The 24,795-nt window shown below is 47.6% G+C and overlaps 1 protein-coding gene across 1 annotated transcript in view; it reads left to right on the forward strand.

Annotated features, from left to right (window-relative positions):
* FAM167A (family with sequence similarity 167 member A) overlaps window positions 1-24,795 on the forward strand; it is a 39,481-nt gene that overhangs the window by 9,705 nt on the left and 4,981 nt on the right. Inside the window, exon 2 of the mRNA XM_053248489.1 lies at window positions 10,683-11,230. Coding sequence (XP_053104464.1) covers window positions 10,820-11,230 — 411 coding nt within the window. The 5' untranslated portion in view covers window positions 10,683-10,819. The remainder of the gene's footprint in view (window positions 1-10,682; window positions 11,231-24,795) is intronic.

The raw sequence follows: 24,795 nt of genomic DNA on the forward strand, positions 1-24,795 counted from the left end.
CTCTCGCTCTCACTCTCTCTGTGAGGGCCAACTAGCTGGCTGTTGTCAGAGGCAAAATTTGAGTTCAATATTACTTGCATTCCTCACGATGTCAAGTCTGTCTGCACACCCACACAAGGTTTGAGTATGGCATGCTGAGGCCGTAGGCTGTCTCGAGCTTAAAAGGCCCCATAACAGTACAAAACAGGTTGGAACTCCCATCCCATCCTCCCACTTTTGCTGCACTGCTCACAGTTACAGCAGCGTCTGTCTGAAAAGGCCAGCGCGATCTATAACTGTGATGGAGGGCGTTGGTCTAAACTGGGCCCTGGTCTAATAAAATTCTGACATGATTTGCAGTTATTTCTGCAAGGTGTATAAACTCAACAGGATAAATAATTGTGTAGCCATATAAGTGTGTGTGTGTGTGTGTGTGTGTGTGTGTGTGTGTGTGTGTGTGTGAGGCTGCAACCAAAAACTGATTAGGACAAGTGTGTGTGTTGTCCGGTGTGCGCTCCCAGTTTTTGGTTGTGTGGGAGCAAACAACAAGATAGAAAGAGGGAGAAGTGATTGTGTGGGAGTCAGGAGCTGGAGAGGACAGCTTTTCCTCCTACCTTGGTCAGATGCTGGGTATGAAAGCTGAGCAGGACGATGCTGTCCCACCCAGCTCCTGACACCCACACAAACACTTCTCCCTCCTCCTGCCTAGTTGTTTGCTCCCACACAACCAAAAACTGGGAGCACACACACAGGACAACAAACAACGTGGAATTTAGTCATTTTGGATATTCAGAGGCCCCTCATAAGTTGAGACCCGAAGCTGTCGCTTACTTAGTTTGTGTCGAAATCTGGCATGGCATTTGCAGCAGCCTCAGCACGGAGTGTTCCGATGCTGGAATGTTGCACGTCACATCAGCCAATATTGATTGCTTTCAACAACAACAAAAGTTCTCAAAGCCATCTACATCACAAGAAAGATGGCTCCCTATCCCAAAGGGGCTCACAATCTGAAGTGGGGGAGAAAGGATTACAAACACCAGCAACAGCCTCTGGAGAGATGCTGTGCTGAGGCTGGATCAGGGCCAGTGGCTCCCCCCCCCCATGTTGAATATAAAGTGACTCCCCGACCCCACCTGAAAAGGGGCTTCTTTGCCCAGTTAGCAAGGGGCCTTCTGGGGCCTTTTGTCAGAGAGCCAAACAACATGAAGCCCAAGGCTGGTGACTTCTCTCAAACAGTGGCCACAGAGAGCTGGTCTTGTGGTAGCAAGCAGGACTTGTCCCCTTAGCTAAGCAGGGTCTGCCCTGGTTGCATATGAATGGGTGACTAGAAGTGTGAGCACTGTGAGATATTCCCCTTAGGGGATGGAGCCGCTCTGGGAAGAACAATTAGGTTCCAAGTTCCTTCCCTGGCAGCATCTCCAAGAGAGGGCTGAGAGAGATTCCTGCCTGCCACCTTGGAGAAGCCGCTGCCAGTCTATGAAGACAATACTGAACTAGATAGACCAATGGTCTGACTCAGTAGATGGCAGCTTCCTATGTTCCTATGAACCCTCCAAATGGGATCACATCAGTGGTGCAGCGGGGCTTAACACTCTCCCTAGATCTTTCCCCAGCTGAAATCTCCCATGCAAAGCTGCTAGAGAAAGAAAGACAGGCATGGATTGCATACACATGTGGTATAAAAATAAAATAAAATAAAATAAAATAAAATAAAATAAAATAAAAACACACACAAGCCGTGCTAATAAGAACTTAGAGCTGGATTCACGGCCCAGGGCAAGGGCCAACTCCTTCCTAGTACTGCTGTTCTGACTTAGTCCCTCCACCGCCTCCAATATCTGCTCTTGGGTTGTTGTTTTTTCGAGTTGGAGTCGATCATATCGCTCCCGAATCACATGTATTTTTTGCCCAGGCTAGCACAAAAATGCTTCCGGCCAGAATTCTGTGCATGCTGCTGCTTCGCCAAAGATTTATGGGTGGCGTTGCAGGTTCTTACCACCTTACCGCTTGGAACACCCAGCCTGCAGCCCCACCCTTCAAAATACTGTCATCAACCACTGTGGTGTGTGAGGTTCGGGGGATAAGATGCCACACACTTCCGCATTTCAGCTTTCTGAAGGTGAGAAGCCGTGCCTTCTTAGCTCGAGTAGCCACCCTTTTACTTAAACGACTAGGGAGGGATTTTAAGTTTGTCTCTGGCACTGCTCCATCCAGATGCACTAAGGAGGTGAATTTTGCCAGGGTGTGGAAGGAGATTATCACACCACGGAGCTTGGAACTGAGCCGGTCTTTTCTCCTTCTCTTTCTTCAGATAAAGGTCATTCCGATATGGCAATGAAATGCAGGCAGGGTCGGCCTTAGGGATGGGCAAGTTCAGCCAGCACCAAGAGTGCTTACCTATATAGGAACATAGGAAGCTGCTGTTTACTGAGTCAGACCATTGGTCTATGTAGCTCAGTATTGCCTACTCTGACCGGTAGCAGCTCTCCTGAACTTCAGGCAGGAATTTCTCCAAGCTCCAGGGGTGTAGCCATCATTGGGCGATTGGGTTCAAAGAACCCAGGCCGCCACCCCTCAGGGGCTGCACCTTGCCACCCTGACATGCCCCCCACAACTGACCTCAGATGTGGAGGGGGCTGGTTTAGCTCCCAAGGGGGGCCGCGGGGCTCCGTTCGGGAGTTAAATGGCCAGCGCTGCACTCGCAGCACAGCCAGGAGTGGTTCTCCATCAGGGTTTAGCTCCCAAAACAGGGCAGCACACCTTTAAGGCAGGGATTGCCACTCCTGGCTACTCTGTGAAGGCAGTTCTGGCCTGGATCTAACTCCCAAACAGGGCCACGTGGCCCCGTTCAGGAGCCAGACCACTCCCCCCGTCTGACATCAGGCATGGGGGCGTGGCTACCCCCCACATCTGATGTCAGATGTAGGGGGTGGAATGAGCAGGGCCACCGCCATGGTTGGATACGGGCCGCAGCCACTTTCGGATACGGGCCGCTGCTGGCCTGGCTGTGCTACTGCTCAGCGCTGCTTGGAGATGCTGGGACCTTTTTCAGGCAAAGGCACTTTTCTCCCAAGGCACCATGTATTCTAGGGCTGGCCCAGAATGTGGGATAGGGAAACCTTTCATGCAGGTTCAGAGTGTGATCGTACTCCCTGTACACATGCTGCTGCAGGCTTCCACTTGTACTACGACTAGGGATGTGGGAGCCGGTTCACTTCGAGCTGGGCTCAACATCGAGCCGGCCTGTATCAGGCATTCTGAGTTCGGACTGGACTGCCCCGCCCCACAAAGGAAGGAAATTTATTTATTTATCTATTTATTTGTTTATCTATCAATCAATCAATCAATCAACTTTGTATACCGTCTCAAACTTCTGTCTCTGGATGGTTTACAACTCTTCTCCCAGGACACCATTTATTCTAGGGTTGACCCTGAATGTGGGATATGCAAAGCTTTCACGCAAGTTCCAAGTGTGATCTTACTCACTATATACATGCTGCTCCAGGCTTCCAGTAGTAGTAGTAGTAGTAGTAGTAGTAGTAGTAGTAGTAATATTTATATACCGCTTTTCAACAAATGTTTCCCAAATGGTTTACATAGTGCTCACAGTCTAAGAAGAAAAATCAGATAGACACCAGCAACAGTCACTGGAGCGATGCTGTGTTGGGGGTGGATATAGCTAGTTGCTCTTCCCCTGCTAAATAAAGAGAATGACCACTTTACAAAGGTGCCTCTTTGCCCAGTTAGCAGGGGCCTGCCCAGTTACCTGTTACACTGTTCCTTCCTATTTTTATTTATTTATTTTTATTTAATACACCTAATACACTGTATGCATGCCAAGCAGTGAACTTGTACGATTTCCACAGTGCCACCTTCCAGCCAGTTCTTGCATCCCAGGAAGCAGATACCCTTTCCACCAGTTGCCACAAAAGTGGTAATGAAAAAGAGACACGTTCTTCTTGAAATGCAAGAGCTGACCAGCAGGTGGTGCTGTGCAAATTGCACAAGGTCCCTCCTCGGCATTTGTACGGAGTGTATGTTTGCATAAGGAAGCAGGGCAGAAGCCTGCAGCAGCACAATTATGAGGTGTAAGACTGCATTCTTTATTGCTGCATGGATGTGACCAAAGAAAATAATATTTGCAAACTTTGCGCATGGAATTCTGTAACAGCGGGTTCTGCTGTGCAACAACATCTGTACTTCTTGCGGGTTCCTGACGCAAACACTTCTTGCAATTGTTCCTAAATCTGCTTATTTTCATTGAACATTTCCTGGTTAGGATATTTGTGGCTTTTGACTACTATGTTAACTATGTAACAAGAGCTCCTTCAAGCTGCGGAGGAATGCTAATTGCTTAAGTAGCTACTCAAAGACCTCTCCTTGGCAAAACTGTCAACACCGCCTAGAGATGCTTCTTCTGGCAGTACATTATTGAGCAATCTGGTTGATGGCCAGAGTGCTATCTGGGGAGAAAGGGGTTCATTTTTCTAAGGGGAAAGAATTTTATTGCTGGATTTTGTGCAGGAAAAGCAGATTCCTGAATCCTGTAGGCGTGAAAGGTTCCTCCATGTGACTGATCACTGCTTGGAAGCATCCCTCAAGGCATGGGCCATCTTGAAACATTTGTAACTTTCAGGGGTGCCCCTTCCACAGGAAGAGGTGAGGGAACCAGGAAAGTGGGAAGGTGCCCTCCTTACACCCCACTTTAAAGGGAGGGGGAGAAGGGTGTGCACAAGGGGAGTTGCATTTAGTACCCTGCCTCAGGTGCACAAAGGAATTGAGCCAGCTCTGGAAACATTTGGTCCCAAGGTGCAATGAATTTTCCGGCAACCTGTAGCCCAACATTTGGGGACTCAAGGATGGAAACTCCTGGCTTACAGAAAATGTTGCCTTGAATGGATCGTCCATTCAATTATTGCATCCATTTATCAAGATATCTGCCACTCCACATCTCCAACTGGTTACAATAAATATCAGCCCTTGGACTTTTTATAGCAGAGTTCCTTTTGTCTCCAAAATAAGCCAGAAAACTAGCTTAATAGCTGTGTCCCCCAACCTTGGGTCCCATGATTTCAATGACAAATGGGGTTGATGGGAGCTGTAGTCCAACAGCATCTGGGAACCCAAGGTTGGGGACCCTTGGCTTACAGAATAGGATGACTTGAATGACCTTTGGCAGTTGTGGCTGGGAATGATGGGGGTTCTAGTCCAACAACATCTGGGGACCCAAGGTTGGGAGCCCCTGGCTTACAGAATAGGAGAGCTTGAATTGATTGCCCAAGGGATCATTATAACAGCCAAAGGTTGTATCTTCTACACCTGGGAGAGGTTTGAGTTCTGCCAATGGTCTTCTGGGATTCATGAATGAGTGTCCCTTGCAAACAATCTGAGCTATCCACAGACATTTCCAGGAAAAGGCAGCACAGAGAAAAGTGAGCTTTGTTTCCCCTGGCTTCAGTGGTGGAGGAATGCGAAGGGAGGGTTCCCTGCTCAAAGCACCCACTTGCATTAACGGACCTTGTTGATCCGTTCCCCTTGATTAAGCAGATCTCTCAAAAGGGAGGGTGAAAGAGATGCATGGTAGCCAAGGAAACAGGTCTCCTGGGGTCAAGGGTCACCAGCCCACATTGGTTGTCAGCGTGGTATCTGTAGTGGTGCAACAAACAGCCACAGATGAAGGAAATATCCTCACAATTTCACCTGATAAAACCCCCATAGCCTGCCCCATTGAGGAATCTCGAGATGGGTTACAGAAAGGTCAGTGACACTGAAGGTTCCATGACTCTGAAAAGAGCTCTAAAGCTTAATGGAAATCAGTCCAAGGCAGAGAGGAAAGGATGGAAGGAAGACACTCATTCTGAAATCCATTTGTGTGTCTTCAGCTGGAAGAAGAAGAAAGGAAGAGCACGTACTGTAGCAGGGCATCAATAATAGTGCCTTAATGGCATCTTCTACTCCAGGGATGTCTCCAGCTGCTGGTCTACAACTCCCACCATCCACATCTGTGGCAACCGGGGTTCAATCCCTGGTGTCTCCTGAGAGGGCTGGGAAAGAGCCCTGTCCAGAAATTTGGGGAGCCTCTACCAGTTCGAGTTGACAATACTGGGCTGACGGATCAGTGATTTGACTCAGTATAAGGCAGCTTCGTATGCATGGTGCCTTAGCAAACATGCATTTGCCAAACATGTATTTGCTAGCTAAAAGTTATGCCAAGGTGGGCTGCATTTTCAGGAGAGAATTGTCAGGAAGGGTTACTTACTGATTCCCCCCAACAACTCCTTCTCTCCAAGTTTTCTGCTTCTTCTCTTCCTAACCCTTCTCTGGCTTCTGGTATATTTCTGATCCTGGAGACAACTTTAAGAAAAACAGGTCAAGAGAATCCAGTTTGGGGAAGCATTGCAGAGAGAATTGGCCCGACGTACCCCCAATGTCCAAGTACCCCAACTGATGTGCCCCTGCATTCTCATAACAAGGCAAATGTGAGGTAGGGAACCCCATGCTTGCCCCATAACGTGTAGATCTATCTTAAGGTTGGAGAGGAGTAAGTCTATGCAAGCTTTTGAGCTTCACAGAACCCTTCAAGCTTGCCTGATAAATATTTCTGTGAAGTTTACATGCTTGCAGACTCCTACAATCAATCTAACTTCATTCCATCAAGCATATCATTATACCTTATCTTAAAGGTGTTTTTTCTTCATATCTGAGAACCCTGAGGCTCATAAAAGTTTCTGGAACTGAATGCATGGACTCCAAGGAAAGATCAGTTGCATAGTCTATGCCCATTATGCAAAAGTATTAACTTTGCACATCTTGATTGACTAATTATCAGCTGTACAGTGTGTTCCAGTATCAAATATAGAATTGCATGTTCTTCTTTCCAATCATTTCTTAATCAGCATAGGGAGCATAAGTGAACCATGGACTGGCATACTTTCCACCCATTGACTTAGTATGTTTGTAAGTTTTTATCAATATCCCATTTAGATCATCTGCCCAGCACAATGGGAGGAAAGTAGACCCTGTGTTCTCTCCAGAGATTTATTTCCAATTGAATTCTTTCTGTGAAAAGATTCTCCTGGAATAATTACAGTCTTGGTGTTGGAATTACCTGAGCCTTGGTGAGCATTCAGTGGGTTGAATAATTACCCAATAACTCAGATTACATTTGTGATGAATTTGCATTGCACTGCTTCCCAAGAGTTCGTTTCTGGGCATGTTACCAAGTGGACAGGAAGGTGGTGCTTCTTCCTTCCTTTCTTCCTTCCTTCCTTCCTTCCTTCCTTTCTTTCTCTTTTATTTTTATACCGCCCAAAACTTACATCTCTGGGCAGTTTACAACAAAGTAAAAACAGAAAAAGTAAAGCATTAAATAAAACAACCCCCCCTCAAAGTTAAAATGTTACAATTTAAAAATTTTAAAATAATATTTTAAAACAGTATTAAAACAATATGTAATTAGAAGCCTGGGTGAACAGATGCAATAAAGACTTTTTAAAAGCTGTCAGAGATGGGGAGGCTCTTATTTCAGAAGGGAGCATGTTCCAAAGCCTCAGGGCAGCAGCAGAGAAGACCTGTCCCCGAGTAGCCACCCGATGAGCTGTTGCAGACAGACCTCTCCTGATGATCTCAGTGGGTGGTGGGGCTCATGATGAAGAAGATGTTCTCTTAAATACCCAGGGCCCAAGCCATTTAGGGCTTTATAGGTTGTAACCAGCACCTGGTATCTTGCCTGGAAACAGATCGGCAGCCAGTGTAGCTCCTTCAATACGAGAGTAATATGGTCTCTCTGAGATGACCCAGAGACCAACCTGGCTGCCGCATTCTGGACCAACAGTAGTTTCCAGACTACATACAAGGGCAGCCCCACATAGAGTGCATTGCAGTAATCCAGTCTGGAGGATACCAACAGATGTACTACTGTTCTGAGGTCATTTATCACAAGAAACGGACACAGCTGACGTATCAGCTGTAGCTGATAGAAGGCACTTCTAACCACTGCCTCAGCCTGGGACACCAGGAAGAGGTTTGGATCCAGAAGCACCCCTAGACTTTAGATTGTACTCTTAAAACAAGAGGCTCAAAATGCCTCTGCATTCAGCTGTTGACCTAAATGTGTGATCCTGAAAAAGTCACTTAGCTGTATTCTTCACCCTTTGGATAAATGTTGGGAAGAAAAGAAAAGAAAAAGATATCATCCTGCAAGTGGGACTTGAACTCAGTTTTCTCAGACCCAGTTTCAGCCCTCTAGAATAGCGATGTGCAAATCAATTTGAATTTTGTATCGATCCAGCTCAAAGCTGGGTGCTTAGAGTGATTCAAATCGGAATTGAATCACCCCTCAAAAGGGCAGTTAGATTCGGATTAGAATCAAATTTTTGAAATTTGATTTGAATTTGATTTGAAGGCTGTTTGGCACCTTTTAATACCATTCAGGCTCCCTGAGTGGTTAATAAAAGGTGCCAAATCAGGCTCAAATAGATTCACATTTGATTCACATTGAAAACAAATTTCTGAATTAGATTTAAATTTGAAATGAATTTTCAATATTTGATTCGAACTTGATACAAATTTGAATCGAATAAAAAATTCTATTCATGCAGATCCGTACTCTGGAGCACCCTGAGGGAAAGTGCATGTTGCAAACCACCCAGACGAGAGTTTGGGGTGGTATAAAATATGATAAATAAATAAATAAATAAATGTTGATGTCATCATAACTTGTTGAAGGATTGCATGCGTGATGGAGTCACTGTAAATCCACCCCCAAAGACAGAACTCTCAAGGCTTTTCACATCACTCCAGTAATAGATACCAGCACTCACACATAGCATGATAACAGGCACTCCCAAGAGTCATAAACAGGGACAAAATAACAATGACAAAATAGGACAAGACAGGGATTTACCTGGCACAGATACCAAAAAGCACCCCCAAGCCCCAGGGATTGTCCCTAGTAAACTGCACCAACTGAAGCATACAGCATCTCCTCCCTTTGCTGAGCTTCCATCAGATTGCAGCCTCTGAGACTGCTTTGTAGTTCTAAAAAACCATCCCAGGACTGTTCACATATCATGCATTAAGTGTCTGATCTGGCCCACAGTTCATACATTTGCTGTCAGTCACTGGCTGATATCCTAACTTAGACTGCGTATGTGCAGGCAAAACAAGCCCATGTGTGATGGCTGCATTCCTGCTTCAGCACAGATTCTCATACATGGGGGCAATTTTTGCTGATTTTCCCTTTCCCTGGAAGTGCTCTGTGCTACCTGAAATCATGTCCCTGAGGGCTGCATGACCCTTAGGGACATAATTTTGGGTGGCATGGAGTACTTTTTGAAGGAAGGGGAGATCAGCAAAAATTTCAAACAAAAAACCAAAAAAACACCCAACAACAACCACAACAAAAACCCAGGCACAAGAACCTTCCCACTCTTCAGATGTGAGAGTACATCCACTGTATGAGTATTTATTTTGTTTGGAAGTGTGTAGCCTAATTCAAGGGGAGGAAAACTGGTCTTGTTGTAGGGAGTATGAATTGTTCCCTTTACTAAGCAGGGTCTGACTTGGTTTGCATTTGGATGGGAGATTACACATGAGCATTGTAAGCCATTCCCCTTAAGGTATGGGGCCATACCTCAGCCACAGGTTTACTACTACTATTGCAACTACTACTTATATACTGCTCTTCAACAAAAGTTCCCTAAGTAGTTTATACAGAAAAAAATATATATAGTGGTGGCGCGTGCGGTGTGAGCTGGGCAGCAGCAGCGGGTGCTGCCAGGTAGCAGTGGTGGGGCGGCAGCGGCGGCGGATCAGAGGTATTAAAAAATTAAGGGGGGCCCTTCGTAGCGGGGAGGGCCTCCGAAGCCCTTCAGCCTCAGGTCCGGCTGCCAAAAATACCTAGGTGAACCCTGGCTGGATAGGGCCAGTTGCTCTCCCCCTGCTCAATAAAGAGAACCCCCACTTTCAATTGGTGCCTCTTTGCTTAGTCAGACTCAGCAGGGGAATGAACTGAGCAAAGAGTCCTTCCCTGGCATCTCCAGGTAGGGCTGGGAGAGACTCCTGCCTGCAACATTGGAAAGCCGGATCAGTGCAGCCAAGACTAGAGCTAGATGGACCGCTGGTCTGCCTGGGTGTAAGGCAGCTTCCTATGTTCCTGTGTTCCAGGGTGCCATCCATCCACTCTGTGCAGAGCAACCAAATCCAGTATTTGCATATGTAAAGCAGGCCTCACTCCCTGCTTTGTATAAGCCAGTGGCATTATTACTTCCCTGCCTCTCATATTGTGAGAATCAACCGAGGAATCCAGAGAACCTGTTATATACAGTAATAAGAGAAAGGTTGTGTGTGTGTGTTTTAAAAATGTGCAAGACTGTGCTACAGTAATTCCCTCTGACCTCATCCTGAGTAATCCACTTCATTGCCAGGAGCAGAGCGGCTGACAGGTCTCGCAGCAAAAAGTTCCCCTGCAAGACAGGAGAGCTTGTTTGCTCTTGTCTCAAGTCTTCCACCAGACAGCCGTGGCAACATATCAGACCCGTATGGTTCAGGCAGAAGTGTTCCATTTCCATTTTTCTCAAGGCAGGTCATATAAGGAAGTTCTTAACGCTTATTACCACACTTTCCCCCCCTTTTTTCCCTCCTCCCTCTTGACAGTCTGCAGTCGAAGCAAGCAAACAATGTGTCTTTGTGTTTCTGCGCAGATGGTTTCCTATATTTCTGAGAGGAGTGCCTTGAACTGCTGAGCACAGCCGGCAGGGATTCCTAAGCACATTTTGGAGCAGCACGCTGCCGTGTGGATGGTGTGGTCCAGATCTTGGGCACTTCAGCCAGCCGTCCCATGGATGTGTATGACATTCCACCGTCAAGGAAGATGTCTGTTCCAAAACTCCAGATTGGAGAACTGCTGGACAGTGCTGGTGAAGAGACTGGAGGTGGCCCACCGCCTGATGACCACCTGAGGAATCTGAAAGCTCTGACGGAGAAACTGAGGCTAGAGACGAGACGGCCTTCCTATCTGGAGTGGAAGGCCAAGCTAGAGGGATTGGCATGGAAGAGCCACCCCAAACCTCCTGAGGAAGATGAAGAGGGCAGCCCCGATGAGGAGCCCCTGAAGGAAAACGTTCCTTCAGGAGAGGTGCAGCCACACATCAACGGCAGCTCTTCCAAAGAGCAAGTGATGCTGGCACCGGGGAAAAGCAGAGGATTTAAAAATATCGATGAAGCTTTATGTTGGCTCAGAAAAGAACTGGTGAGTAGGTTCCGGTCCATTTTGGAAATGTTTTCTAAAGGAGGAAAAAGTGGCATTTCTTTTCAGTCACCATTTGTCATAGACCTCTCTCTCTCTCTCTCTCTCTCTCTCTCTCTCTCTCTCTCTCCTTACACAGCACTTACACAGCACTTACCTGCATCTCACAGAGTTATATAGACAAAAAATGGTCAGATCTCTGAGCAAAAGGAGCTCACAGTCTGAAGTGTAGTTTCCATCTTTTCCTTCTTCCTCTTTGTTACGTTGTCTTCTATTATTCCTTCTCCCCACCCTCTGACCCCACCTGCCTTCCTTTAGGCAACAAGCTGGCACAGAGAACTCTGCATTCCTGGGGGAGCCAACATCTGAGCATCCCTCCAGGTGGGAAATGCATGCCAGGTTTCTGCTTCCTCTCCACCCAGCTTTCCGATCAACTCCAGTGCGCTTCTCTTCTTCTCTAACGATAATGAGCACAACTCACAAGAGTCTTCTCCCCACACCTGCCTATTTCTCCCTTTGCGAACTTAAAAGACTAGCCTCTGCCATGTGGTTTTGCATAGGTTCTGGAAGTTACATAGGCTCTTATTTTGGCCAATCACCAAGGAGTTGTTGAGCAAACACTGACAATGTTTCTCCATCTCCTCTCATTGTATGAACTTGGCTCATATACAGTGTTCCCTGTAACAGCCGATTCTCAGATGTTGTTGACTACAGCTCCCATCATCCCCAGGCAAAGGCCATTGAGGCTGGGGATGATGGGAGTTGTAGTCAACAACATCTGGGAATCTCTGTTGCAGGGAACACTGCTCATATATGCTTTAATCAAGAGGAAAGTGGAGATTAGGGCAGGTGCACACTATAGGCTGCCACATGGACACCACTTTTAATCACGTCAGCCCGATTCAGACATCATGTTGTGCTGGAGGTGTCCATAAGAACATAAGAACAGCCCTGCTGGATCAGGCCCAAGGAAGCCCATCTAGTCCAGCATCCAGTTTCACACAGTGGCCCACCAGATGCTGCTGGAAGCCCACAGGCAGGAGTTGAGGGCATGGCCTCTCTCCTGCTGTTACTCCCCTGCAGCTGGTATTCAGAGGCATCCTGCCTTCGAGGCTGGTGGTGGCCTTTAGCCCTCCAACTACTAGCTGATGATAGACCTTTCCTCCATGAAGATATCCAAACCCCTCTTAAAGCCTTCCAGGTTGTTGGCTGTCACCACATCTTGTGGCGGAGAATTCCACAAGTTGATTATGTATTTTGTGAAAAAGTACTTCGGTTTGCAGGTCCTAAATTTCCTGGCAATCAATTTCATGGGATGACCCCTGGTTCTAGTGTTATGGGAGAGGGAGAAGAATTTCTCTCTATCCACTTTCTCCACACCATGCATGATTGTATAGACCTCTATCATGTCTCCTCGCTTTTCTAAACTAAAAAGCCCCAGGTGTTGTAGCCTAGCCTCATAAGAAAGGTCCTCTAGGCCCCTGATCATCTTGGTTGCCCTCTTCTGCACCTTTTCCAGTTCTACAATGTCCTTTTTTAGATGTAGTGACCAGAATTGTACGCAGTACTCCAGGTCTGGCCGCACCATAGTTTTGTTTAAGCGCATTATAATATGAGCAGTTTCATTTTCTGGTTGCCAGAAACCTTGCAGGGAGGACGCGGCAGCATTAACATCTGCTTCCCAGAGACAGCGGTTGTGCAGTGGTGAAAGCCCAGGTGGTTGCTGTCTGCTGTTTTCAGCTTGCCAGCCTGTGTGCCCCCTAATGTGTGGGGCTGTGGCTGCTGCCCTGTGGGTGAGTCTGTGCAGGATCGGGGCCAGAGGGAGTGAGTCAGCAGTTCCTGAGGGTCAGCTGCCTAAATTAGCCATCTTTCTGGGCTTATAAAAGGGCTGCTGCCCTGTGGCGGCAGGCCCACCACTGGCGGGGTCGCCACCAAAGGGCTTCACCCCTCTGAGGGAGCCACCTCAGGGGACAATGAAGGCTTGGTGATTTTCTTTTTTGGCTTCTGTTGTTTTTGGATCCTAGGTCTTGGTTTGTCTGGGGATGGGGAGACGGGGGGGGTGTCCACTGACTATGGTGGGGTGGCTATTCCGGGGGTGGTGGGGAATAGAAGAAGTAAAGTTGGCAGGTCAGCGAGTCATTACAGGGGAAGGGAAGTCAGAAATCTATTAGCTGTTTCCCCTTCTGGCTGTCCTGCCACCGCTTGGACCTTGGAGAGCAGTGCCAACCTCCCATAGACCCTCACCTTGCTCCTCTGTAATGCCAGGTCTGTTCAGAATAAGTTGGAAACTATCCATGATTTGGTTCTAGATGAAGGGGCAGACCTGGTATGTATTGCAGAGACTTGGTTGGGGGAGGCTGGTGGTCCAGTCTGGTCCTAGCTTTTCCCTCCAGGGTACTCTGTTGAGGAGCGGGTACGGGCTTGTGGGTGGAGAGGTGGAGTGGCTGTGGTCTACAAGAACAAGCTCTCCCTGATCAGGATCCCTGTGGAAGTGTCTGACCATATCGAACGTGTGCACCTAAGTTTGGGGACCAGGGATAGACTGGGACTTCTCTTAGTGTCCCGATCGCCCTGCTGCCTGATGGAGACCCTAACTGAGCTGACAGACTTGGTTTCAGGTTTGGCATTGCAGTCCCCCAGGCTTGTGGTGTTGGGGGACGTCAATGTCCACTTTGGGACCAATTTGTTCAGGGCAACTCAGGAGTTCATAGCGGTCATGAGATCTATGGGCCTATCCCAAGTGGTCTCGGGACCAACACACATTGCAGGTCACCCACTTGATCTGGTCTTTCACTCTGATCAGGGTGGTGTTCTGTGGGTGGGGACTCCCGTGATTTCCCCATTGTCATGGATGGACCACCATCTTGTTAAGGTTGGACTCACAGTCACACCCCACTTTGACAGGGGTGAGGGGCCCATTAGAATGGTCCACCCAAGAGGGTTATTGGATCCAATTGGGTTCCAAGAAGCCTTGGAGGGATTTAGTGTTGGCTCTGCTGGTGATCCAGAAGTGAGAGGAGAGCTGGTCTTGTGGTAGCAAGCATGACTTGTCCCCATAGCTAAGCAGGGTCTGCCCTGGTTGTATATGAATGGGAGACTTGATGTGTGAGCACTGTGAGATCTTCCCCTCAGGGGATGGAGCCACTCTGGGAAGAGCATCTAGGCTCCAAGTTCCCTCCCTGGCAGCATCTCCAAGATAGGGCTGAGAGAGAGATTCCTGCTTGCAACCTTGGAGAAGCCGCTGCCAGTCTGTGAAGACAATATTGAGCTAGATAGACCAATGGTCTGACTCAGTATATGGCAGGTTCTTATCTTCCTATGTTCCTATCTTGTTGATGCCCTGCTGGAGAACTGGAACAGCAAGCTCACCAGGGCAGTAGACATGATCTCACCTAAGTGTCCTCTCCGACCCGCTTCATAATTGGCCCCTTGGTATACGGAAGAACTGTGGGGGCTGAAGCAGCGACGTAGACACCTGGAGCGCAAGTGGAGGAAGACTTGAATCTGACAGATTACAACATACAGGTGAAACTCGGAAAATTAGAATATCGTGCAAAAGTCCATTAATTTCAGTAATGCAAATTAAAAGGTGAAACTGATATATGAGACAGACGCATTACATGCAAAGCGAGATAAGTCAAGCCTTAATTTGTTATAATTGTGATGATCATGGCGTACAGCTCATGAAAACCCCAAATCCACAATCCCAGAAAATTAGAATATTACATGGAACCAAGAAGACAAGGATTGAAGAATAGAACAATATTGGACCTCTGAAAAGTATAAGCATGCATATGTATTCAGTACTTGGTTTGGGCCCCTTTTGCAGCAATTACTGCCTCAATGCGGCGTGGCATGGATGCTATCAGCCTGTGGCACTGATGAGGTATTATGGAAGACCAGGATGCTTCATTAGCGGCCTTCAGCAATTCTGCATTGTTTGGTCTCATGTCTCTCATCCTTCTCTCGGCAATGCCCCATAGATTCTCTATGGGGTCAGGTCAGGCGAGTTTGCTGGCCAATCAAGCACAGTACACTGTATACTTTTCAGAGGTCCGATATTGTTCTATTCTTCAATCCTTGTCTTCTTGGTTCCATGTAATATTCTAATTTTCTGGGATTGTGGATTTGGGGTTTTCATGAGCTGTACGCCATGATCATCACAATTATAACAAATTAAGGCTTGACTTATCTCGCTTTGCATGTAATGCGTCTGTCTCATATATCAGTTTCACCTTTTAATTTGCATTACTGAAATTAATGGACTTTTGCACGATATTCTAATTTTCCGAGTTTCACCTGTACATGAACATGCTTTTGTCTGAATGACTGTACATTTGTTCTTTTAAAAGTGAAGCTGGGTGCAAGTTCCCTCAAATGCAGGATACAGATAGGAAAATACTGATTCACATGCACTGGATATATTATGTGAAAAACAGCACATGTGCACAGATCTATGTGTATGTACACTGTACCCAGTAGGAGACATTATATTGTTGTGTGTGCGTACAGATTTCTGTATACATGTAAATGTTTTTGTCTGAATGACTCTACATGTCTTAACTTTGTTTGTTTGTGTCTTAACTTTGTTCATTTATTGATCATATTTTTATATCGCCAGATATATACATCTCTAGGCAGTGTACAGAATTTAAAATATTTAAAAGTCACAGATTAAAATACACAGCAGAATAAAAACAATAGTATAAAACAGTTATTTAAACAAATTATTAAAATTAAAGCCCCCCCCGCAGTGAACCTGACTACAGGCCCCTTCAAATGCTAGGAAGTGTACGTCTGCTGAACATAATGTGTGAATAACTCTGCATGCACATGGATTAGGGATGTGCACGAATCAGTTTTTGCAATTGCATTTAAGCTCAAATCGAATTGCAAAAACCTCAGATTGATTTGTCAAGAACATCTGTCTTGGCCAGCTGCCTCGATGAATCAACTTCAAATCACTCGAATCGATTCAAGTGATTTGACCACCATTTTCCTGGGGAGAGCTGGACTACTAATTGGGGTTAGCGGGTAGACCAGCCCTCTGCTCTGGACTTGGCCTGCCTTGGAGGACTGGTCTACACACCAATCTGAATTGGTAGAGCAGCTCGCCTTGGAAAAACGTCCCCTTTTGAGTCCCGTTTCCCAAAACGGGCCTTGAAATCGCATTCGAATCACCCAAATTGATTCTAGTTGAAGTGGGGGTGAGTCTCCTCAACTCCGAATCAGGCCCTCTATTTTGAAGGCAATTCGATTTTGGGGTCGAATTTGTGAATCACCCCCAATTTGACCCGAATCTATTGGAGGGTGAATCGAATTGCACAGGCATCCACAAATTTAGGCTTAGTGCCTGGTAAGGCATCTGCAGTCACCACCAATCCCCTCACTTCCCTCAGATCCTTTTCTGATTCATAGGAAGAGGTCTTAGGATAGAAGCAGGTCTTAGGAACATAGGAATCTGCCTTATTCCGAGTCAGACCATTGGTCCATCTAGCTCAGTATTGTCTACCCAGACTGGCAGCGGCTTCTCCAAGGTTGCAGGCAGGAATCTCTCCCAGCCCAATCTTGGAGATGCTGCCAGGGAAGGAACTTGGAACCTTCTGCATGCAGGCAGGCAGATGCTCTTCCCTGAGCGGCCCCATCCCCTAAGGCAGGCCTGCTCAACTTTGGCACCCCACCAGATGATTTTGGATGATAACTCCCATAATGCCCAGCCTCAGTGGCCAATAGCCAGGGATTATGGGAGTTGTAGGCCAACGTCTGCAGGAGGGCCGAAGATGAACAGCCCTGCTCTAAGGGAAGTATCTTGCAGTGCTCACACATGTGGTCTCCCATTCAAATGTAAACCAGGGTGGACCTTGCTTAGCAAAGGGGGCAATTCATGCTTGCTACCACAAGACCAGCTCTCCTCCCCTTCTCTTCCTACCATCATAGGAACGTAGGAAGCTGCCTTACATGAATCAGACCCTTGATTCATACATCTCAGTATTGCCTACACTGACTGGAAGTGACAATCCAAGGTTTCAGGTAGGAGTCTCTCCCAGCCCTAACTAGAGATGCCAGGTAGTGAACCTGGGGCCTTCTTCAGGCAAGCAGATGCTCCAGTACTGAGCAGATGCTCCAGAACAGCCCCATCCCCTAAGGGGAATAGCTTACAGTGCTCACATGTTGTCTCCCATCCAGATGCAAACCAAGGCAGACCCTGCTTAGCAAAGGGGACAATTCACACCTCTGTTGCCAGATTTGGCTTTTTTAAAAGCCAAATTTTGGGTTACGGCCCATTTGACTCACGAGTATACCCCTTAGGTTCTGGCCACCCTGATCACACTAGCTGCCATAAGACCAGCTCTCCTCCTCTTACACTGGGATATGGAGGTGGTAAGCAACAGCAGGAGCCTTCTCCTCCTGCTCAGCGAGGATTCCTGCTGTTGCTCTCCTTTTCAAAAATGGCAGAAGAGATTGTGTCCTGATCGTGGCCTTCGTGTCCTGCTTGCTAGAGGCCTGGGAGCCCTGGCCATTGGCAAGTGGATCTGTAGACACCTGTTTGTATATTTATTCATTTATTATCTATTATTTATTTATTTGATTGATTGGTTGATTGGTTGATTGATATACCACCCTTCCAAAAAAGGCTCAAGGTCTTTTGGACAACCAGGGAGGTATAGGTACTCAGGGCGGTATACAGGTGAAACTCGGAAAATTAGAATATCGTGCAAAAGTCCATTAATTTCAGTAATGCAAATTAAAAGGTGAAACTGATATATGAGACAGACGCATTACATGCAAAGCGAGATAAGTCAAGCCTTAATTTGTTATAATTGTGATGATCATGGCGTACAGCTCATGAAAACCCCAAATCCACAATCTCAGAAAATTAGAATATTACATGGAACCAAGAAGACAAGGATTGTAGAATAGAACAATATCGGACCTCTGAAAAGTATACAGTGTACTGTGCTTGATTGGCCAGCAAACTCGCCTGACCTGACCCCATAGAGAATCTATGGGGCATTGCCGAGAGAAGGATGAGAGACATGAGACTAAACAATGCAGAATTGCTGAAGGCCGCTAATGAAGCATCCTGGTCTTCTATAATACCTCATCAGTGCCACAGGCTGATAGCATCCATGCCACGCCGCATTGAGGCAGTAATTGCTGCAAAAGGGGCCCAAACCAAGTACTGAATACATATGCATGCTTCTACTTTTCAGAGGTCCGATATTGTTCTATTCTTCAATCCTTGTCTTCTTGGTTCCATGTAATATTCTAATTTTCTGGGATTGTGGATTTGGGGTTTTCATGAGCTGTACGCCATGATCATCACAATTATAACAAATTAAGGCTTGACTTATCTTGCTTTGCATGCAATGCGTCTATCTCATATATCAGTTTCACCTTTTAATTTGCATTACTGAAATTAATGGACTTTTGCACGATATTCTAATTTTCCGAGTTTCACCTGTAGATAACCCTCCCAGTGAGATAAGGTTTTCCTTGGGCTTTGTGAGTTTCTATGCGCACTGAACATAATCTGTGCATAGGCCTATTGACCTTACAGTTAGGGTACTTGGCGAGCAATTAATGCACAGATGAGACGCTGCCTCTCTGTGCGGGACAGATTGTATTTTCCATCCTTCTGCAAGTGGACCCAGATCTGCCGTGCCACAGATGAAAACCTCCCTGTCTCTGTGCTCTACGGCTGCACCTACTCGGGCAACAATGGCTTAGACAACTTCAGCAGTTCTGTGTCTCCGTTTCCAATCGATGTTAATGCCTCTGTGATTGCCTGCAGTTTGGCCATCAGGCTTCCAATGGGAAGCATCACCAGGATGCCAGCTGCTGGGGCTTCAACAGAAATGCTGACTCGGGCACTTAGCCGCATTTCCAAAGGACAAGCAGCAAATAATATGGGAACATTCTGCACCTCCTCCAACTTCTCTGAAGAGCATTTTTCTCATGTAAAAGGGCAGGGACCAGTCCAAAGCTGCAGTTCTTACATCACAGAAACTTAGAGCTGGAAATGGGCAAGGTGGGAGACGGACCAGACCACAGGCTGCCATCAGCACATGGCAAGGGCATTGCACAATGGCTTCTTTGCACTCCAAATGTAATAGAAACCTCTTGCAACTGAGTCAAACAAAAGTCAAGTAAAGTGTGTCGTCAAGTCGGTATCAACTCCTGGCGACCACAGAGCTCCTTGGTTGTCTTTGTTAGAATACAGGAGGGGTTGACCACTGCCAGCTCCCGCGCAGATGATGCCTTTCAGCATCTTCCTCCATCGCTGCTGCCCAATATAGGTGTTTTCCTTAGTCTGGGAAACATACCAGCAGGGATTCAAACCAGCAACCTCTTGCTCGCCAGGCAAGTCATTTCCCAGACGTGCCATTAGGTGGCTTCCAAACAACAGCACAAAAATCGGAAGGGTCCAGCCTACTTGAGGCACTTGTCCTTAGAGTAGAATCACAGCATCTCAAATTTTGGAGCTGGAAGGGACCTTGGAGGTCTTCTAGTCCACCCCCACCTCCTGCTCAGAACAGGAATAGCCTACATCATCCATGAGAGATGGTCATCCAGCCTCAAAAACCTTTAGTCAAGGAGAAGCTATAGCTATAAGCTACTCCACCTGTCCAAATTTTGTATGCAACATGATTGGGCTTGGGGTGTATATAGTCCATATCTACAGCCATACATTTAAACCAGTTTTAGATCCGTTTAACAGTCATGACTCTCGACCAAGGAACCAAGTTAGGAAGTGTAATTCTCGGAAAAGGCAAAAGATCTTTCCCAAAAGTATTAGTCATCTCAAGTCTCTTTGAGAACAAAGGTTTCCAGGGTTCTTTGGGGAAAACCTTGACAAACTGGTTTCAAACCAGTTTAAGATTGTAGTCTAGATAAAGAGCCCTCTTGGGACCTAGGTCCAAAATCAGCCCGGACCTGAAGCCCCCCCTCCCCACTGCCACAAGGCCCCACTTAATTGGTTTAAAAAACAACAACAGTTGCCACACCAATATTTTCCATTTTCAGCCCCGGGGCCACCCATGGATTTCTGACAACCAATGTGGGGGTGAACTGCAGCTTCATGTCGCTGGCAGCCCCTGACCCGAGCTCTCACCACTGCACCCCTGTGCCTCCGCGCTTGCCCCCCAGCTCCCAGCCCCCTGCCTGCCTGCCCAGTGCACCTCCGGCCTCACTGCTGACATCGAGGTCGTTGCCCAGGGAAGCAGTGCCATAACCCCTGCCCAGGTGCTCAGGGAATACACCTAGGTAGCGCCAGTGGCCAGTGCAGGGGTCAAAGCCATTGAGGGTGGCCAGCTCGTTGCGTGGTCGCAGCCGTCCAGCACCTGTAGGATCTCAGCCAGGCTGGTGGAGGGGCAGGGACAGAGGTGGGTGCAGGGTGGGTGCTGATGCAGGTCCAGGAGGCCCTCCTGAAAGAGGTGCAGTTTGGCCACCGGCAGGCCACGGGGCATGCCACCAGTGCCTCACTCTCCACCAGGGCCAGCAGCTGGGGCAGGAGCCGCTGCCACCACCATGGGGGAAGGCCTGCTCCACTCGGCACATCCCACCCCCACCCCCTGGGCACCCAAATGGTGGTGAAAATGGAAAATATTGGTGGGGCAGTAGTAGGGCTCTGGGCCCCCCCCTGAACATTTGGAGTCCCCCCCCCCACTGAGATAGGAGGCCATGGACCAGATCCCCAAGGTCCGTGGCAAAGAGTGCTGCTGATTGGGACAGTCCAAAGGTCCATTGAGTCCAGGATTCTATTTTCTGCAATGGCCAGCCAGATGCCTCTGGGAAATCCACCTACAGGGCAAGAAGGAAATCACCCTCTCTAGCTATTGCTCCCCAGCAACTGGAATTCAGAGGCATGCTGCCCCTAAAGCTGGAGTCTCCATATAGTTGTCCGGACTAATAGTTACTGACAGACCTCCATCAAATTGTCCAGTCCCCTTTAAGAGCTTTCTATACCAGGGTGGCTTACCTGAGGCTGGGATGCTAGGAGTTGTAGTCCAACAGCAGGAGGGGAGCTTCAGGCTGGCCCCTCCCGAGGGCCTTCTCCCTCTCCAAAGCATGGCAAGGAAGAAGGGGGTGTCTTTCTCCTTCCTTCCCACTCTTTGGAGTCCTTCGACTGGGTCATCATCCCACTTTTTGTTCTTACTTCCAAGAGACTGTTCAAGGAAGCCACAACAGGAACAGATAACTTCGGAGAAAGGAAAGCCAATGAGATCTCCCTCCTGGGCGAAATAGCAATCATGTGGGGCTGTGGCAAGGTGCAAGGGTTAAAGCCCTCCCTTCCCTGGGCTGCAGTCATGAGCCTGATCTCCTCCACCATCTTTGTCCATTGTGACTGGGGATGGTGGGATATGTAGTCCCGCGGCATCTGGGGACCCAAGTGTGAGATCCCCTGGGTTAGACAAATCCATAAAGAACTGGTTCCTCAAGGGCTATTATCTGTGACAGATAAGTAGAGCTTCCAAGTTCCGAGGCAGTATACCTCTAAATGACAGTCTGTGGGCAAACCACCAGGGGATGGCGATCATGTTCATCTGTGGCTTGTGAGGGAAACCAAAGACCATTCAAAACAGGTTGTTGGACCCGTCAAGGCCATTTTTGTGTCTTTATGGTTTTAAATCATAAACAGGAATGCTGGACTAGATGGGCCTTGGGCCTGATCCAGCAGGCCTGTTCTTATGTAAATCATGGTTTTTAATCTCTCCCCGCCCCCAGTGTGCTCTCTCTGTGTGTGTGTGTGTGTGTGTGTGTGTGTGTGTGTGTGTACATACAGCAGCTTTTGAACTGTAACTTGCTGAAGAAATGATCCTCAATAAATATATATATTTCGTGAGGATCTGTTCTTCAACAGCTATAGTCAAGTTTCCGAACTTTCCCAGGGAGATAAAACTTCCCTGGGGTTTTCGTTTGGTGCTCTCGGGTTGAGAAGGGTTGCTTTCCCCACTTGGAGAGTAAAAAGGGAGCAAGGAGGGGGAGGTCTGCCTTCCCCCTTCCCCAGGATAGGAGCGGAAAGGGCGAAAGACAAAGCTTTGCGATGGCTGACAAAAGGATCGTGGGCACAATGGGGGGACCGGTGCCAGAGCCGAAAACTGCCCTCCGCTTGGGACGCCATGCTCCGTTTCTGGCATCCGTGATAAACAGAAAGCGTCTTGCACTGTGAAATTCCTTTGGGAACAGACGCAGATCCAGAGGCAGGACACCTGTGGCAAGGAATACACCGGACTGCACTTCTAGTTGTGTGAAGTTGGCCTTTGAGTTCTCACTTTCTCAGCCAGACTCTGTCACAAGGAACAGAAAGATCCCTTTGGTGGAGATCAATAGCAGAAGCAGAGTTTTCCTCCCTCCCTCCCTCCCTCCCTCTCCTTGTCTTCCTCCCTCCCTCCCCTTTTCTTCCTCTATCCCTCCCTCCCTCTCTCCCTCCTTCCTCCCTCCCCTTGTCTTCCTCCCTCCCTCCCTCCCTCCCCTTTTCTCCCTCCCTCCCTCCCTCCCTCCTTCTTTCCTCCCCATTTCTTCCTCCCTCCCTCCCTCTCTCCCTCCTCCCTCCCTCCCCTTTTCTTCCTCTCTCCTCCCTCCCTCCCCTTTCCTCCCTCCCTCTCTCCCTTTTTCTTCCTCCCTCCCCTTTTCTTCCTCTATCCCTCCCTCCCTCTCTCCCTCCTTCCTCCCTCCCCTTGTCTTCCTCCCTCCCTCCCTCCCTCCCCTTTTCTCCCTCCCTCCCTCCCTCCCTCCTTCTTTCCTCCCCATTTCTTCCTCCCTCCCTCCCTCTCTCCCTCCTCCCTCCCTCCCCTTTTCTTCCTCTCTCCTCCCTCCCTCCCCTTTCCTCCCTCCCTCTCTCCCTTTTTCTTCCTCCCTCCCCTTTTCTTACTCCTTCCTTCCTTCCTTCCTTCCTCTTTACCTCACTTTAACAGCTTTATATTTCTTCCCTTGTAACTGCATCTGTCTTAATATTAATTCTGTTAAGCCACCTCAGGGAGGCACCTAATGGCGCAGTGGGGGAATGACTTGATTAGCAAGCCAGAGGTTGCCGGTTCGAATCCCCGCTGGTATGTTTCCCAGACTATGGGAAACTCCTCTTTCAGGCAGCAGCAATATAGGAAGATGCTGAAGGGCATCATCTCATACTGAGCGGGAGGAGGCAATGGTAAACCCCTCCTGTATTCCACCAAAGACAAGCACAGGGGAATGTGGTCGCCAGGAGTTGCCAGTGACTCGATGGCACACTTTTATTTTACTTTAAGCCCTTTCAAGTGGTGAAGAAGGCATGTTAAAAAAGAGTTTGACATAAGTAAAATAAAGAATAAATTACTTTGCTGAGCCAGAGGTGACAGCATAAAAAAAATATTGGGGTGTGTTTACTCAGAAGTGCAAGTCAACTAAACAAAGTGGAGAAGTTCACAACAGGATCTCCTGTCATCTTTTTCAAAGCTGAAAAGCAGCCGTGGGGCGGGGGGGGGAGTGGGGCTTCTCTCTTTCCCCTTGTGCCATTTCCTTGATCAACTCGCACTCCACAGAGGCTGCGATTAACCCTGGAGAGATCATAGCAGCTTGGGTTGGGAGTGGGGTATAATAATAATAATAATAATAATAATAATAATAATTATTATTATTATTATTATTATTATTATTATTATTATTATTATTCGATTTCTATGGGTATGACCCATAGGAAATGGGCTACACCTTTCCCCTAGCGCCACAGCCCCAATCCCATTTCGGCAGCCATGACTGCTTCTCAGCTTTGGAAAATATATTGAGAGGTCTGATCCTGCAACTCCTGTGCTCATCTAGGCCAGTGCTATTTCGAAACAGCCGTTTCTCAGGGGTTTAGGCGGATGTCTTTCTCAGATCACTGTTTAAGGATCTTGTCACCCTGGATACATCTTTTAATGTGCATTAAAAACAAAAGGCACAACAAAATGTCACAACATATCCCTGATGTGCACGGAGGGAGAAATCTTGCACGGAATTAACTGATTCAGTGCAAAACTTCCCCCTCCATTCCTCAGGAGAGTTCACACACGTACAGATGTGTTTATGTTATTTGGGAAGCGTTGACCCATACACACACACCAAGAGTGTAAATGTGTCAATCCCCTGTCCCCCTCAGAAACACAAAAGTGTAAAATAGCTGGTGAGGAAATGGAAGAGTTTGAGACACCTTTCCCTCTCAGAAGTGTTTGGGACTGTCTTGAAGAAGTATTCTTCAAGCTGAGATATTTCCCACCTTTTGCTCAAGCCCACTCCCCCCACCACCACGACTGAGTTCCATAAACTCCACCCAGTTGTTTATCTGTTAACTGCTCTCTGAGTCTGTGAACATTCCACTCCATTGAGTTACATTGGGACAGCTTGTGGGTTGCCTCCTTTGGGTCCCCCCCCTTCAGATTTTACTGGAATAGATCTATCTATTCTAGTCTGCTTGTATCTAGTCTGCTGGTGCCTCCCTCTTGCCCACAAATGCTCTGGTTTTCTATCCATGAGGATCATAACATTTCCTGCTCTTTCAGAAACCTATAGATGTGCTCTACCACTTAGCTCTGGCTTCTCCTAATTTGCAC

This window comes from Hemicordylus capensis, chromosome 1, assembly GCF_027244095.1.
Source record: "Hemicordylus capensis ecotype Gifberg chromosome 1, rHemCap1.1.pri, whole genome shotgun sequence".
Lineage (NCBI taxonomy): Eukaryota > Metazoa > Chordata > Lepidosauria > Squamata > Cordylidae > Hemicordylus > Hemicordylus capensis.